General features: G+C 38.9%; 1 protein-coding gene across 1 annotated transcript in view; it reads right to left on the bottom strand.

Annotated features, from left to right (window-relative positions):
• Positions 1-15,001, bottom strand: part of LOC122781701 (zinc finger CCHC domain-containing protein 24-like) — a 51,355-nt gene that overhangs the window by 30,519 nt on the left and 5,835 nt on the right. Inside the window, exon 2 of the mRNA XM_044045654.1 lies at positions 12,391-12,591. Coding sequence (XP_043901589.1) covers positions 12,391-12,591 — 201 coding nt within the window. The remainder of the gene's footprint in view (positions 1-12,390; positions 12,592-15,001) is intronic.

Genomic DNA, 15,001 nt, shown 5'->3' with positions numbered 1-15,001 from the left:
AATGGAACCCAATATCTAAATAGGAGGCAGCAGAAATACTCTCCAACTTGACGCTCCCTCATGGAATTTGGATTGGAGATTGGATTTGATCCCATAATTTCTTGGTTCTGCTTTGACAAATGGTTTGATCTTTCAAATGATAGACCTTTCCAGGTCTTTCTGGGTTCAGGCAAAACATTCTAGACCTCTGTGGGTAAGAATTTTGATTGATAGTTTGATTTTATTATTTAAAACTATGAGCATTAAAAAAAAGAATTGTTTATGGCAAAATATGTATAGCAAATCAATAAAGAACAACAAACAACCTACACTCAATTCAATTCATTCAAAATGGCCGGGTTTAAATCTAAATGAATGTAATATTCACAAGGGCTAACATGCTGTGCTCTTATATTAAATGTGGTACCATCTACTATACTCCTGGTTTTGTGACAGTAATCCACGTTTGAGCGAACAAAACCCCAGTCTGGTGCTAACAGGAACGTCATGCTGTTGTGAAAATGTGACTTTTAACCCCCTGATGTTTCCCTCGTCTGTCAGTGAAAGGGTGAACCATCCTGTCCTGGTTCCTGAGGCCTCAGTGTTTTGCTGCTGACCCTCATCACACTGGAGTTAAATTAGCACAAAGTCAAAGTCTTCTTACTCTTCATCCGCACTATTCTTTAGTATGGCTACGTTGAAATGTCTAATATTTCAAGTTTGGCTGTAGAAAAGCTAAATTATTCCATAGAAAGTAGATTTTTTTAAATATTTTAATGTAGTCTGGGGAAAACACTAGATTCCAAAATGAGCAGTGACCTGGTTTTTCTTTCTTCAGCAACGTGACGAGAAAACTGACCGCAAACACTCTATTGTTTATTTTCTTTTATTGAGCCCAAGTTTTACAGTGCTGGCTCAGCGGCACGACAGGAAAAAAAGATTCATGTAACAATGTGTTACATAAGAAACTTTCCATAATAAGCAAACAGAAAATAAACATGTGGTATTGTCTTCTCTCCGGGTGGTACATTCACGATCGCTTCATCGTATTTCAACACCCGCTGTGAGTTTACCTGCCTGACAGCCAGCGTTACCACCTCTCATAGATAGGGTGTCACGGTTACCAAAACAGGAAATGGTCCAATTGTTGTCTCAGCAGAAACCGAGAGGAAGAATGGGATTTCTGTAGAGAACACAAACCAGCTGGCAGGAAACCGCACTTTTTATCATTCTCTGAACTTTGATTTCCTTTCAGAGGAAGTACCTTTCCGTCCCCCTTTTCACTGTCTCTTATGCCCTTCACAGGCTTTTTCAACTCTGACCTCTGTGTCCCCCGACAAAGACGACAGCGGGGACAAATCCAGACAGCAGAAACGTCCCCCAGCGGTTTCACAGGAACCACAGAGGTAAAGAAGTGAAGCTGCCTCTTTGTGACAAATGCTCAAGTGTGACTGCGGCGTCGAGAGGTTTGTTTATCGACGGGGTTAACAAACTGCACAACGCACAAAAGACACAAAACAGCTGGTGAAGACTGTGAAGACGTCATTTCACTGTAGATGTCTCAGTGGGAGTTTAAGAACAGATGTAAAAAAAAACGTCCCTTCTCTTTAACTTTAGCCTCTGGGGTAAAAGCTAGCATTAGCAGTAACCTAACTAACACTCAATATTAGCTTTATAGCTGGGACTGCTAACTAGCAAGCTAATGTTGTCCTTTTGGTAAACACATAATGCTAATTTTCGTACATGAAAACATGGTTAAGTCAACCTATTTACAAAAAATGACGGTACAAACTAGGTCACTTGGGTTTACGTCTTGTGTCACTTCCTGTTTACTTCTGTTCTCAAGCACTTAACTAGCGACACTCTTGCTAGCTCACTGTCCTCACAGATACATTCTAATTCCTATACGTCATAGCTGTGATCCATTAATCATAATCATAACTTTCCTTCTGTGTTAGCAACATTCTCGCTAACTCTCTGTTTTTAGACGTACTGTACATTACCAATCAGTGGTTATCCTAGCCTAGATTTAGCTTTGCTAGTTACAACAGTTCATAGCTATGATAGGCTACATTGATCATAGCTCTCAAGTTATGTTAGCTACACCCTTGCTAACTCACTATCTTTACACATCCATTTTCTCTACTGTGGTTATCCTAGCCTTAGCCAGTTAGCCTTGCTAGTTCCTATACATCACAGCTGTGATCCATCAATTATAACTTTCCCCCTGTATTAGCAACACTCTCACTAACTCACTGTCTTTACACATAAATCCTCATAAATTGGTTTTCCTAGCCTCGACACTTGTATCAGCCATCTTGAATTGTGAATTCAAGGCACGAGAAGTTCAAACAACTTGACAACATGGAATTAGAACTTTATTGGGGTGTTTTATTTTAAAACTTCCTCCTGGTAAATGGGGAAATTACAACCTTGGATTACTCTAAAGCCACATAATCTGTGGAATAATCAACACTGCGCTAACTGTCAGAGAGCGACAGCGTTTCTGACAGCTTAAGAGCAGCCTTCCCATTCACCAGTTGACAAATGTTTGGCCAAAGAGCCGTTATGAAAGTGGACTTGAGATTTTGCAGGAATGTTTCTTTCCTTTTTTTTAAAACAAAAATATTTCATAGGAAGCTTAAGGAAAGGTTATGACCCAGATTCTCTGCAAAGGAAGAGGAAGAAGTGTTGGTTTAAAGCTACTGGCAGATGGAAAATTTAAAAAAGCACGCAACATAAACAGGGAGAAGTGAATATGACAGTTTTTCCAACAGTTACCCACAAGTGAGACAATTAGGCTGTTTCAGTGCCAACTACATCACACAACCAAAGGGTTCACTTCCAGTTATGGATGTTGAGACTCCACCTGACACGGTATGAATAAATAAATATATACAAGCAGAACGTTTCCTCGAAGGTTTTTATCTCAGTAAGACCACTGCCACCAAGGACAACAGCAAAAACTGAGTCTAGCCACTTAATAAAATCTCTGTACACTTAAGAATATTTTTGCCACTTTATTTTTACCATTGGACAACATTTTGTGACTGGAAACTGAAGTTTGTGTCACACCAAACTCCATAGAGAAAATCAGTGTTTTCAGTCTGCTGCTGCTTCTTTGGGTAGATTTGTGTCACTAAGATAAATCCAAATTAAGAATTTTACACGCAAAATTCCCAGAATAAACATGTTTGAATTTATTGATTAAAGCAGCAGTGAATGGACAACTCTTGTGAGGCGTGATGTAAAATGACCGTTTTTCTCTATGGGATTTGTTGTGGGAGAGTGATCAGCTTACAATTTGACACAAATTCACTTTCCAGTTGCAAAAAGTGCTGACAACAATAGAGGCAAGCATTGTGTTAAAATAGAGTGATATTTAGAGTTAAGCTAGTGTAGATTTTAATAGTTAAGTTGTTGGTTAAGTGGCTAAAATCATTTTTTTATGCATATGATGTTGAATTGAATGGTTGAATCTGACGTAACCACACCTGAATGTTCCCTTTCAGAGCCGAACTGGTGAATACTGCTGTTTCTTATCTTATATCAAGGCTTTAACCCGATTCAATTAATATTAAAGAGTTGAACTCAGCAGGATGAAGCAGGTGTTCCCACAGGAGGTGAAATCACTTGTTTTTGTGTAACGCAGTGATGTAAAAGGTTCAATTATAAACTCGCAAAAAACGTATTTGTATTTCTTGCCACTCAGTTATCACAGTTATCCGGTTTAAAGCAGTCGTCCAATCAATTCATCAAGTTATAATGACTTACTTATGTAAGTTTATTTTGTAACAGTTTCCTAAAAATGCATTTTATAGTGACCTACTGACCTTTCTGTATCAAAAAAACACTTTTATTGAGAAATTCTGTGAAATAGTGTCACAAATATATTGACAATGTGTTATCATGATGGAATATTCGTCTGAAGAGTCATTTTTCCCACTTGAGCTGCTCCTAATCACTTCATTCATTCATTATTTGAGTTTGAGAGCAAACTCAGGGTTTAAAGCCAAATACGTTGAGGACAAATACAACAGCCACTGATTTGGTTTGTTTTGATAGATGAAGTGGGCTGCGGTGATGACAAGTCATTAGTTTTTATCACCACACGTCAAGGAAACGCACGCAGGTCCAGTGACGCGTTAGTGAAAGGGTTAGTGGTGGTGAAGAGGAGGCGTCGACTTCACGGCTCTGTGTTGACACGAAGGCGACCATTTGTCAGACTGTCGATGAAATGAACACCGCGCGAGGTGTGAGTTCCGTCACAGTCATCAGCATATGGTCACTCACACACTCACACACACACACACAGATCAGGTCAGAGATGGAGGAGATCCAGAACAGTGATGAAAGGAGATTTTAGCACTTAAAACATGAAATCACTGAGCTTATATCACAATATCAGTCACTCTTTCTGTAAGGCTGGGCCACACGGCTTATAAATAATGTCACATTATCTTTAAAATGTTTAAAATACACTTATTCCCTTTCATTTCAGGTCATACCTCGTTTATTTCTTTGGCTTTTTAATGTTAAACGATTGTGATTGTTAATCAATGACTAAATTAATCATATATATATCAACAATTTTGATAATCGATAGATCAATTTTAGAGGTTGTTTTTTTTTTTACAAATAATTAAAAGAATTCTCGATTAATCCAGAAAAGAATCGTTAGTTGCAGCCTTAAACTGGACTATAAATACGATCAAGTTTTGGTATAACTAACAGAAGAGAGAATTAACTGTGAGCTGAAATACTTAAATATGTCATTATGATGATAAAACTGCATTCATAAGCTTTTTTGTCATGTTTTTAAAGGATTAATGACTTGATTCAAAGTTGTTTTTTCATCCGAAAAGCTGCAGAAATTTGTGTTTTACTTGTATTTATTGTGTTTTTCACAAAGTGGTGCTTATTACAACAAAACACCAACTCAGAGGAAAACAGAAAATTAGCAGGAATTCCCAAACTTTGCATAAATAGACCCATTTTTTATATAAAAAAATATAAATATCAAAATGTTTTTTATGTGTTTTAATTTTAATTTTTTTGACAAATTTGTTTGGGGATTGCAAAAAAATCACCCACGACCCACGTGTGGGTCTTGACCCAGTGTTTGAGAACCCCACATCTATAGTGTTTAATAATGGTAAGGTAAAATATGGACATTTTAAGGACATTAATTCCTGAATTAAGAAATATGCTCTCTTATTTTTAGAGCACACAGTAATTGAACTTGACCTTTGACCCCTGAAATTGAATCTGGTCTTATTTCCTGCAGTTAAGAGTTGGAGTGGTTTTGAGTCACATGAAACTCCAGCTGTGGCTCGAGCTCGTGTGAACATGAGTCACCCACATGTGGCGCCGAGACATAAAGACAAAAAAGACGATACGATAAAAACTCTACGACAGACAGTTAATCTATGGATGGGTCAGTGGCTTTGAATCATGTGGTTCTGATCATCAACAACAACAACAACAACAACAACACACACACACACACACACACAGTACGCTCTGTGTTTAAGTGCAGAATAAATCAAATCTGTGCCGCGTGTGTCCAGAAACAGACAGATGTATGAGCTGTCAACGTACGCGATAAAATATAAAGACAGATGGAGCAGCAGCAGCAGCGTACAGGAAGTTATTTTTACTGCTTACAAGTTCATGCCAAGTGTGTGTGATATACGTTATCAGGTGGTCGGACTGATTTAAAATTAAAATGTATGTAGAGAAGATCTAGTGTTTCCCAAACTTTCTATATGGGGAAACCCACTTTTCAAAGATAATAAACTATTGTGACACAAATAAAGAGCAAATTTGTACGTAATACAGCAACAGATGTAAAACCTAATATAGTTACCAAATGATAAATCAATTGCAGGAATCGATATTGGCTTCAAAATGTATTATCAAACATCGGTAGACGCGCGATACGACAAATGACTAAACAAGTAGACTGAATAAGCTGCTACCTCCTAGCTGACTTTGTGTACTGATTGTGCACAATTAAGAAATGATACATGAGACAGTTGTTGTATATGTACTCCTGGTCTCTCTCTTCAGTCGCTACCTCATCTCTCCTTTGTCCCCCATTTTGTCCATTCACCACAACCTGTCTTGTCACATTGCTTTCTTCTTGATTTCTTCTTCTGTTAAAACCATGGGTTTCTCTGCTCTCAATGATGTTGTCTATGCACAGAGCCTTGCGGTAATGTATGTTGTGATTTGGCACTATACAAATAAAAGGGAATTTAATTTATTGAATACATAAACATCTGCTGTGAAAAATATGATGTTAATTTCACTACAAAAGAGACTAAATGATCCTGTAATTGGACGCTAGCTATTATCTGCCCAAGTACTTCCAATATATCGGCATTTTAGATATCAGCAAAGAGTCTAATATCGCTTATCCCAAGTATAATATGTTAAACTTAATATATTCATGTTATTTAAAATATATATATGAACATAAATCTTGTTTAAAATGGTCTGGAAAATTCTGAAAAATTAGTTTGGGGACCTCAAAGAAAAACGTCACACAATGCAATTAAAAGAGTGAGGAGACACTGCCAGGATTACAATTACACATAACAATAGATTAAATTGACTTTTACTACAGGAACAGTAGAAAATTGACACGATTAAAAGTGACCCAAGACTTTTTTGTATCCGCAGTACCAAAGATTTGTGGTGAAAGAGGGCGTTTAAATACACAATGATCTTAAAATGAAGGATCTGGTCTCGTTTGACACATTTTTATCGTGTTTTTAAATGTTTTGGTGGCAAAGACTTGGTTTTATACTGATTTTGTTGAAAACTTGCTGATTATGTGATATATAATGTATTCAGAATTTTTTTTTTGTATTTTTTTATGTAGCGTTAGTAATTGGGCCGATATATAATGTATATTTATATTTAAATTGACCATAAACCATCTATAAATGGGCAACTTATTACAAACTGTCAGATATTTATAGTCCTGAGAAACTTAAAAACTTTACTCACTAAAACTTCAAGTTTATACATATGCAGTATCTGGTTACTAGAGTTAAGCAATCTTTTTTGTATTATTTATTAACATTTAACATTTCTATTTCATAATTTTCATTAATTATCGTCCCTCAGCTGCTCTGGTTTCCAACATTCAGCATTGAAAATATAATGTGTCGACCTCTAATTATAAATATTGAACTTGTATTTGCAGAGAAAATACTTTATTCCTTTTGGGAATATTATTTTTCAGCAGGGTTTGAGAAATGGGGGGCAACACGAGGAGTGATTTATCGTTTCTGGTTTAAATCCAAATTAGTCAACGTTGTATAAAAACAAATGAAATTGTGCATTAAATAAAGATTTGCCGATAAAGGAGACAGAGTTACAGGTTTAGTTAGCGGTGAATCCATCAACCAGTTGGATCAAACTTCATCACTGGTTCTAGGAAACTAAAAGTTGGGGCAATTAAATACATTAGTATTTCAGTGTGTCAATGGAATTGGAATTGTTCTGGAACCTTTTATACCAAGAACCACCTGAGAAAATATTGATGTCTCTCAGTAACACTGTTATTAACCATTAACCCTTAAAATACAGTGGTGTAAACAGACCGAGCAGATTTATTCTCTCATCGTCCTCTTCCTCAACTATACTTCACAAACTGGTAGAGTGACATTAGATTAAGATTAAGATTAATTATTATATCTTTCTATGTGCTTGGTGGTAGGGATAGGACTTTTTTTTTCGACAAAACAACGACAATCGACACCTCACAGGCTCACACAGGCTCACCAGGATTTTCATGTGTATTCATGTGTATTTGTGAGTTGCATTTTGTCTTTCAAGTTATTACATTTGTTTACTACACAAAAGAAGACGGCATCTCACTCGGTCAAGATCCTGCACTCTGGTTCAAAAACATGAGCCGTCTGGTGAAAGTCTCCCTCTGCATCCCTGTCACATCCGTGCCAGCGGAGAGTTTTCTAATAGTGAATAGACTCCGCACTCGCCTTCTTCCCAAACACGTGGACATTGAACAAGTGTTCTTGAACAAAAACTAGACCGAAATGGTTAGATAAGTTCACCCGTTAGAGATGCGCCGTTTGGTTGGTTACACCCGCGCACATCAATAATCTGTGTGCGGACGGGATCGCGGTTGAAATAAATAAACAACAATAAACAGCCATGTTTTTGAGCCTAAAATGAAGTCGTACACAGTAGAATATATAAGCTAACTAGATAGATAGGTTACTAGTGAACTAGAGATAAAGATAGGTTGGTAGATCACCAGCTAACCAGACAGAATACTAGCTAACTAGATAACTAGATAGACATGATAGATATGTGGGCTCTCCCTTCTGAGTATCACATGAGGTATTTCTGATTTTTCCACCACTACCACCAGAGGAAGCTTGCGTACCACTGGTGGTACACGTACCCACAGTTTGAGAGCCGCGGGGGTATTAGAGAACCGTTTCTCAGTGAACTCTTCATCCACAATCCTGGCAGCAGCTGCTCGTGCCCTGCTCTGTCTGCTCATGGGGCGAGGAGGTGTTACGTAAACAGGCTTTTATTGGGAAAATGAGGTCGCCTGCTCGGTTATGAGCAGAACGCCGCGCGTTACCAACTCTTTGGCCTCTTTCCAGGATGTCTTCCACTTGTGCTCATGGTCCGCTTCTGCTTCACCGCACTAATCTTCACGACAGTTGAGTCCCCCCCCCCACCACCACCACCACCACCTCTGTCGACAGATGAACATGTGGAAAATGTCTGTGTCTGTGGACATGTGGACATATGTTACTTTGCCTCGGTCCTGTCACTCAGAAGACTCGTCTTTTGGGGCAATTTCCGATTATTTAGAAACTGGTTGAGAACTTATATTTATAAAAAGGTTACAAGCCCAAAAAATAACTGAAATAACATCCATCACTGCTGCCACTGCTTTCACCCTTATGCCTCCTTCTTTTCCCAACATGTGGCATCAAGTAAGACCCGATGGATCCACAGGAAAAAAAACAATCTTTTTTTCTTCTTTGTCATTTTCCGTAAACACGGCATCGTTTCAGGAAATGTCTTCAGTTGCATTCCTGATGTCAAATCTATCAATAAATCACAAAAAGACAGACTGAAATAATTAATCTTAACTTGATATTATCGTCCGTCCTAGTACAAATACTTTGTTACTGTACTTTGTTGGTATTATGGTCTGTATTTATGTGGAGCTTATCTAGTCTTGATGAGCTGCTGAGCTGAGTTTGACTTTTACTTAGTCATATTATCAAAAGTGACTTCAACTTCTACCGATCTCTGGTTAAATATTTGTACTTTTACTCAAATATCACCTTTTAGATACTTTATACTAAGACTGGTCTGAAGCTAAAGCGATGCAGCACAAATGGAAAGGTCAGTTTACGGTGAAGAATAAATCCCCCCCCCAGGAGAGACCAGAAGGACTGAGACACTGCTGAACTGCGTAGGTCGTGTTTTTGCTGCTTTTTCAGTTACTTTTTGGTTCTACAATATAAACCAGAAGAGGGACGAGTGTTAAGTTCAACGCTTACATCTACTTTTTAGAAGAAGAAGACGTTGGAAAACCATAATAAACACATCTAGACTGTGTGTTATTTCATAAATTAACACCTAATATCAGTGTCGGTCACGTCAACCAGTGCGGCGTAGCATTTCAGGGAGGGTAAAAGTTGCACGTTGAGTGATATACGGCGTCCCAAATTTCTCTGTTGGTTGGAGCCGTCACTCCATGATCTAATTCCCACACATCGTGAGTTTGGAGCTGACCAGAAGATATTTATTTCATCAGCGCTCAGGTCTTTTTATTTTTACACACCTCCCGAGGCCACGCTCGTCATACGTCATAAAACAAAGTCGAAGCGTTTTAATCTCACATCTGCTCCTCGTTACCATTCCACGCCAAAGAGACTCATGGTTGTTGAGCTGTTGAGAGCGAGTGTGTGGAGCTTTATAACACCACAATGACACCGCAGCAATTTCATGGTCCATTCCTTCTCCAACAAGGCCAACATATCACTGCATGAAAACAATGATTGCATAAGTGTTCTTCCATGAAATTTTACATGTATATTTTGAGAGTCTGGAGCAGATACTGTAATTCCCCCACCCCGATCTTGTTAAATCGTTGACAGCAGAATGCAGATTTTTTTTTAAGCTACTTCACCTAATAATAAAATATACGCCTTAGTTTTAAAGTCCACAAACACCATAAGAATATATTTTCTTTTATTTTACGTTTGATTTTGCCATTTAACTGCTTTTTCTCTTGGCTGGAAACTCACGTCTCTATCACTTTGCCGCCCCACACCAAAGTCCATAGAGAATATTAAGGTTTTTTTAGCTCATATGGACACAAGCGCTTCTGTTCGACTGCTGGTTTATTAAGTAAACATGTGTCATGCAGGTAAATCCAAACATGATTTCAAACACCAAAGTCACAAAGTAACACAATTTTAAGTTACGAATGGAGGCGACATTGAATGAAAAACTCCTGTAGAGTGTGGTGTAAACTCACTGATTTTCTGTATGGACTTTGGTATGGGAGAGTGAGTGGTTTACAAAGTGACACAAACTCCATTTTCTAGTCAGATTAGGACGAGCTGACAGCAAGAAATGTGGTAAACATACTCTTAAGATAAAGGACAGAAGGATAGTCAGCAAACCAGATAGAAATGTTGGTAGATTACCAGCTAATTAGATTGATAGGTTGGTAGAATATTAGCGAGCGAGATAGATAGTTTGCTAGATAGAAAGATAGGTTGGTAGATCACCAGCTAACAGATAGATTAGTAGAATACTAGCTAACTAGATAGTTAACTAGATAATGAACTAACTAGATAGTTTGCCAGCTAACTAGATAGACAGGTTGGTAGTTTGCTAGATGAAAATCTGGTTTTGGGACACCATGGGAACTCCAGGTTCTCATTCTTACATTAAAGTACAGTCGTTTAAAATGTCATATTACTACATTTATAGATGTGAAACAAATCTATAAATATGGTTCCGAAGCTTGACTTGGCGTCAGAAATATTGCAAAATTGTTCAGACCTATAAAAATAGATTACAGTATCTCCAGCTGGCCGTTATTGTATTTATCCACATGTTTCTTTTCTTAACACAGCAGACGCATTCACCTTTGACTCCTGAACTCGCCCAACAAGTTTATTTACCATAGTTATAATGCACGGGGTCATGTACTGTAATAAGCTGCGGCACGCACACACACACACACACACACACATGACTGTAGAAGACAGAGGCCAGACTGTTAAACAAGTAGGTCAAACCACAGCTGGGATGGGAGACAGTGAGGCTCGGGCTAAAATGAGCACACATTAAGTGCCATCACTGACTCTTAGGATCAGACGATAAAAGAGTGATGAATTCTATACTTCATATCATATACTCAAAGCTTCAAAGACATTTAAATACTCTATTTTCAGCTAAATCTAAGAGAAAAGTTTCCAATATAGCCCAAAACTTTATCCAATCAGGAGCCGAAACTACACAAAAAAGGCAGTCCTCGTGAGTGAATGAATGCCCCACCCCCTCACCAAACATGTTCAGGAAGGACAGGATAGGTGCTAACGAATGCTAACGGCAACAACGGAAGTGGGAATGACGTCACACTGTGTTTGTTAATGGTGCGTTCCAATTATATCAGAAGTTCTGTCACCTCCATGTTGACCGCGTTCAAGTATCCAGGGCTAGCCATTGCTAGCGATAACGGTTGATAGTAGCAGTGTTGGTAAGAGTGGCGGCAATTTGGAAAATAGGAGTTGAGGGAATTTTTTTGATTTTGGACAACAACTGGAAAGCACGATGAGTGCTATTCAGTAGGTTTGTTATAAAGTCATAACGCTTTGTGCTATTAACTGGGAAATTACAAGCTGGGACTACAACTGGAATGTGCTAGGTGTTAGCCAAGAGATTGCATAGCTGACAGTTTACTTGTTTACAGTTTAGCACTATCACAAAGTTTGCAATCTATCAAAACAAACTGTGTGCTATTAACTGGAAAATTACAAGCACTATTAGCCAAAAATGAAGCTAGGTGTTAGCCAGGCGATCACATGGCTGACAGTTTACTTGGCGGCTAAGTTTATCATTATTAACGCCAAGTTTGCGAACTAAGGATAGAGACAACATGTCCACAGACACAGATACAGACACAGAATTCTAACATAAGCAAATTCCTTCTCTTAACTGGGGAAACATGAACACAAAACACAACTGGAACCAAAAGTCAGCCAGAAGATCACATACGGAATCTTATTCAGTGGCTAATGTTGGCATTATCGCTAGGTTCACAAAGTAGCAAACTTGATTTTGTTTATGATGTTATGAGATGTTGGCGTTATGTGACTGAAGTCTCACCTGAGGACAGTCTTTGATGTAATGGCCCTTGTTGAAGCACAGGTGGCACAGGTAGTTGGGCGGTGGCCTCTTGTTGGGTTTCCTCGGCTCCGACGAAAGGGAGAGGTCGGAGAAATGGTCCGTCAGTGAGTTGAGTCCGTCCACTATGTTGTTCAGCGAACCGTAGGGTGACACGTTCTTATACACGTTATTGTTTAAGGCCTGAAAAAAAAAAAAGGTTTAAGTCACATTACATAACAAATACATATTTTCCGACGTTAGCAGTTCTCCATTTTTCACCTTTCAACGCAAAACAAATAGTAAATGATGCTAATTTAGCATTTTTGGGGTCAAGGGATTTGCACGGTTCATGACGGACTCTATAACCACGGTTCTCAAACTTGGAGCACCAGTGGTACGCAAGCTTCCTCTGGTGGTACTTGGGAGGGTTAGGGTTAGTAACAGAGTACAAATACTTTGTTACTGTACTCAAGTACAAAATTCTTCACTACATTGGCCCTAACTATTTTTGTTCTTCGTTACTACCAAATAAAATCAAAAGAAGAAGAGTTGGTATTATGGTCTGTATTTATATGGACCTTTTCTAGTCTTGATGAGCTGCTTTGCACTACAGTTTTCACCCAGTCACACGCTTCAACATGGGGTTAAGTGTCTTTGCTCAAGGACACATATAGACTAGCAAAGCCAGGAATTGAACCCACAACCTTCCAGTTGGAAGACAACTGGCCCTACCACTGAGCTCCCATTGCTTTTATTTCTAAAACTTAAGTACATTGTATCTCAGAAATGACTTTTCATATATAAGTACAGTAAATGTCGTATACTTGAAGACTTTTACTAAAGTAATATTATAAAAAAAGGTGACTTCAACTTCTACCAAAGTCTTCTTTCATTTAATACACTTGTACTTTTACTTAAGTATCCCTTTGAGGTACTTCAAACAGGACTGATACCAGGGTATGTGATGGAATATTTTCTCATGTGGTACTTGGTATGAAAAAACTATCTCATTGGGTGAAAAGTTTGTTTGCCAGGTTTTCGTCCGGCACATCATGTTCAACAACGTTCCTGCATACAGTAAAATATCACAGACAGTTATTGAGTTCTTGCTTTGGAGTTCTGCTAATGCTAAAATTAATCATCAATTTCCTTTATGTCATATTTTCTCCTATGCAAAAAAAGAAAAGAAAAAACAGACAAAAAGCCCTCCAAGATTATTTCCCCTCATTAAATCCAGAACATCTGGCCAGAGGCCCAGCTGTGCTCATGAGCTGGAAAAGTACTGAGCATGTCCACAGAGAAAGAGAGAGGACTTCACAGAGGATGAGTCATTGTAAACAAGATGGGAGGCATGTTCCCTCGTCAGCCTGTGGAACATCAGCAATGTCACCATGCACTGTTGGCAGTAAACGAGCCGCGGGTCAGTGTTTGTAGTCTGCTCGGAGCCACAGAATGCAGCGTTGCATGCCACGGGCCCAGTGAATTCACGGAGGTTGCCCTCTGAATATCAATAACAGGGGAAGGATCGCAGCCCACACTTTTCCCCAGTCATTCATGCTTCTCTCTCTCTCTCTCTCTATATTCAAGTACAATCCAGAAATGACTTCCAGACCGGAAGTGACCTCGGGGTCAAATGATTCTGCTGATTTTTGGAGTCAACAAGTGTAAGTTCAAGGCTTTTCTTAAGTGTGGTTGTGTGAGGTACTGACACATAACTCAGCATCTTCAGTGTGTTCTCCCTGTGCCGAGACTCTGTCGATTCCATTACACACCCTGTTCTGTCTGGAAAGGGAAGTTTGTGTCGTGTTGTAAACTGCTCTTTCTCCCGCACACAAAGTCCATTCAGAAAATCATCAGTTTAAGCTCACAGGCACACATTAGACTGCTGCTCTACTGCTGCCTCGTGTGGCAAGTTTGTGTCACTTGGTTCCTTTAATACGAATTAAGGATTTTAAACACCGACGTCACCAAATGGCACAGTTAAACGCACAAGTGGATCAACAACTCGTATGCGCTGTGATGGAAAATCATGTTTTTTTTCAATGGACTTTGGTGCAGCAGGTGAGTGATCAGTTTCCTGTCAGAAAAGGTTGTATCGTGGTGAGAAGAAGTGGCAAACATACTGCAGATGTATGTTTTATTAGGTTTATTAAATGGCTAAAATCTTGTTTTTCTCGATTTGCTCATTGTGGGTTCTAGTCAATTTGTGCACTGGCACGATGAAACCGTGATGAAATCTCCAAAACAAACACATCATCCCGACACTAGTGGTCAGGCCTCAGGTTTGCGTGTGCTAATACTGATATTTAATGCTATTACAAACAGAAAACTGGTAACCTGCGGCCACCACTGAGAGCTCGAGCTTTATCTTTATCTGCTGTGAGTTTGGCTTGCTAACCAGCTCCAGCTTCAAGACTCGTGTAGTCGTCGTAAATCAGGAAATTATGGCCCTGTAGCTTCTCCAGTTTTTCCATCTGCCATGTGTTTCATGTTTGGTGTATCACTTTGTTGTATGTTAACGCTTCCTCGCAGAAATGAACATGTTTGCGAGCGTGCTGAAATACTCCTGGTGCAGATAGTGGCATCGCTTTAACAAACACAGACACAGGAA

This window comes from Solea senegalensis, linkage group LG15 (genome assembly GCF_019176455.1).
Source record: "Solea senegalensis isolate Sse05_10M linkage group LG15, IFAPA_SoseM_1, whole genome shotgun sequence".
Classification (NCBI taxonomy): Eukaryota; Metazoa; Chordata; class Actinopteri; order Pleuronectiformes; family Soleidae; genus Solea; species Solea senegalensis.
This window is presented reverse-complemented; position numbering and strand designations above follow the sequence as displayed.